The sequence below is a fragment of the Arachis ipaensis genome, chromosome B08, assembly GCF_000816755.2.
Source record: "Arachis ipaensis cultivar K30076 chromosome B08, Araip1.1, whole genome shotgun sequence".
Taxonomy (NCBI): domain Eukaryota; kingdom Viridiplantae; phylum Streptophyta; class Magnoliopsida; order Fabales; family Fabaceae; genus Arachis; species Arachis ipaensis.
The window spans coordinates 10,915,817-10,918,774 of record NC_029792.2 but is presented as its reverse complement, the minus strand read 5'-3'; the positions used below and the strand labels follow the sequence as shown (position 1 = coordinate 10,918,774).

The following is a 2,958-nucleotide window of genomic DNA, read 5'->3' as shown; positions in this document are numbered from 1 at the left end:
CGTGGCGTAAGCTAGAATGATGGCGGCATTCAAGAGAATCCGGAAGGTCTAAACCTTGTCTGTGGTATTTTGAGTAGGATTCTATGATTGAATGACTGTGACGAGCTTCAAACTCGCGATTGTTGGGCGTTAGTGACAGACGCAAAAGGCGGGTGAATCCTATTCCAGCATGATCGAGAATCGACAGATGAATAGTCGTGCCGTGACAGGGTGCGTGAGCATATTATTCACTGAGAGGAGGGGATGTAGCCACTGACAATGGTGATGCCCTTGCATAAAGCCAGCCATGGAAAGGAGTAAGACTGATTGGATGAAGATAGCAGGAAAGCAGATGTTCAGAGGAACGAAAAGCATCTCCATTCGCTTATTTGAAATTCCTACCAATGAATTACATAAGTATCTCTATCCCTATTTTATTATATAATATTCGAAAACACCATTATCACTTTATATCTGCCTGACTGAGATTTACAAGGTGACCATAGCTTGCTTCATACCAACAATCTCCGTGGGATTCGACCCTTACTCACGTAAGGTATTACTTGGACGACCCAGTGCACTTGCTGGTTAGTTGTATCGAAGTTGTGCCAAATTATGAATGTGTAATCACGATTACGCGTACCAAGTTGCTCACGTGCCAGGAATAGTTTGAGCCTGGACATCACAATTTCGTGCACCATAATTATTGGCTTTTCAGCAGCCTATACAAAACTAACTAAAGTCGCTATAAAATTGCTCAGATATTCAAAGTAAGCCAAAAGTCAGAACTGATTTAAATTCATTACCTTAAGAGCAGCTTTGGAAGATTTCCACAATATTGCAGCACAAGCTTCAGGGCTAGATGATAGAAGTTCATCAATAAACAATAGAAAATATTAAATATATATGTGATTTTTTTTCAAAAAAAAAAGGGGAAATTAATATAATTACCATGCTACATAAAAGGCAGAATTCTCAAGTATGACCAATTTATTGGCACGAGCAATGGCAAGTGCCCCTCCTGACAACGATTTACAACACCCACATAACCAAGTCGAAGAGGAACAACTTTTCCTAGTAACAGATTCCGGGCATCAGTACCCCTGTCCATGATATCTAACTGCAGGACAGGCCATACGAGCGCCTAAGCTTGTTAGAACTTGGAAATAACATTATATATTTCACAAATGTATGTTGGAAGAGTATACTGGACCTTTGTGATTACACCAATCGTTCTATTTCCTGCAACAGAACAATAAATAGTTTAAAGCAATCACAGAAATGTGAAAAGAATAGAGCTTAAGGCATTAGGAAGCAAAAGCACACCATCCGGATCAGCAATTCCCGCCATCTGAAGAGCATCTAAATTAGCCAAATCCGAATTAGCTGGTGTGACAGCTAGAATGAGACAGGAGAGAACTTTGATATATGACATGATCATTGTTCTGATTCGGGCTTCGATATCAGATGGCTGGTCACCAACAAGAACCTTTGTTATGCCTGGAAGATCAACAAGTGTGATATCCAGAACATTTGGAGAAATTTTTTTTGGAAAAATCTACTTATCTGAGACTCCTTTATTATCTCCTGCTTCTTTATCGGTTTCAGCCTATAGATAATAATAATAATAATAATATAAAACAAAGTTAATCAAGGAAAATATACAAGTTAAAAGAAGCAGCAAAGGAAAGACACTTAATGGACATTTAACGCACAGTCAATACCTTACCAATCCATCAAGAGTAATGCACACTAGACAATAATTAGTTTATCATGGCATAAGAAATTCAAAAGTTGATAAACGGAAATACACAAGTTAAAAGATAATAATATTAGTGCTATAAGTCTTTTATATTATCTAAAACCAAAATTTTTCTATTATCTAAAACCAAAATTTTTAAAAATTAAAACTAGTGCTATAAGTCTTTTATCCGTATAGCCAGCATAGTTGTTATAACACTATCATTATCAGTGCTACAATAGACACGAGCACCATTAGCTTTCAAAGTTCATTAGCAGCAGCCAGCAGGCATATCATTTCTTAATAATAATAATAATAATAATAATAATAATAATAATAATAATAATACATATATAATCTCTATGTTATGATCTACCTTTTATTGTTTAGAAAACAAATCATGCGCAGGTAATAAATCTAAGCAGGAATTAAGTTTCTCAACAAACTACTATTTCTTTCTTTTTCTTCTTCTGGTCTCTTTGCATGGATCAATTTGCAGACTTCTTCATATCCAAAAATAAATAAATTAAAATTTAAAGGTGGCCAAATATAATCCAAAGAGACTTCCACCATTCCAAGTTGTCATAGAAATCCTAAAATAGTTTTTAAAGTTCTGCAAGTATGATAATTGTTAATTCAGCAACTTCTAATTTCTCCCATTCCCAAAGGTAGAAAGTGTCACATATTTGACACAGAACACATAAATCCAACAATCTAATTAATTAATCATTTTTTTAAGTTTTAACTCATCTGACACTAGTAGAGCCACATTAAAACAGCAATAATGAAGAGATGATGATGAAATAATTTAGTTATAGACCATTTTGAAATAGTTGAAATTGTGTTTGGTTTTACCATCAATCTCTTTCAATCAATTTCTAGAGTGTTTTCCTCTTTTCTTTTATAGAAATTGAACAACAAAATAGAGGACATACATGCTGAGAATAAAGAACAAGAAACATTTTGACTACTATGCTGAGATTTAAACCAATTTAATTAAATTTGTTCATCTAATCTAAGGCAAGCCTAAGACCATCGATTAGAATGAAATATTTTCAAGAGAACAAAGGAAAAGAGGGAGAACAACTTACTCGTGAGTCTGCCAGAAGAGAAATTCGCAGCTCAGTAGCTCGATGGACGAGATTGTCGGACTAGGAGAATACCGCAGGAGGAGATCATCGCTGGAGGAGAAGCCGCTGGAAGAGACATCGCAAGAGAAGTCACAGGAGGAGCCGTCG

The 2,958-nt window shown here is 35.6% G+C and overlaps 1 protein-coding gene across 1 annotated transcript; it reads right to left on the bottom strand.

Annotated features, from left to right (window-relative positions):
* LOC107612399 (dynamin-related protein 3A-like) lies at positions 762 to 1,515 on the bottom strand. The gene is made up of 4 exons (XM_021108115.1): positions 1,306 to 1,515; positions 1,193 to 1,221; positions 966 to 1,099; positions 762 to 837 (listed from the first exon to the last, which is right to left on the bottom strand). Exons 1-4 carry the CDS (start codon positions 1,418 to 1,420, stop codon positions 762 to 764), a joined length of 354 nt encoding a protein of 117 aa, XP_020963774.1. The 5' UTR covers positions 1,421 to 1,515.

What these genes read in the sequence shown, in the direction of transcription:
- LOC107612399 (XM_021108115.1), bottom strand. Translation starts at nt 1,420, where the DNA reads ATGATCATGTCATATATCAAAGTTCTCTCCTGTCTCATTCTAGCTGTC. An exon ending in CGATTGGTGTAATCACAAAG is followed by an intron (nt 1,100 to 1,192) that starts GTCCAGTATACT and finishes CCTGTCCTGCAG; the next exon opens with TTAGATATCATGGACAGGGG. An exon ending in TTGCTCGTGCCAATAAATTG is followed by an intron (nt 838 to 965) that starts GTCATACTTGAG and finishes TCTATCATCTAG; the next exon opens with CCCTGAAGCTTGTGCTGCAA.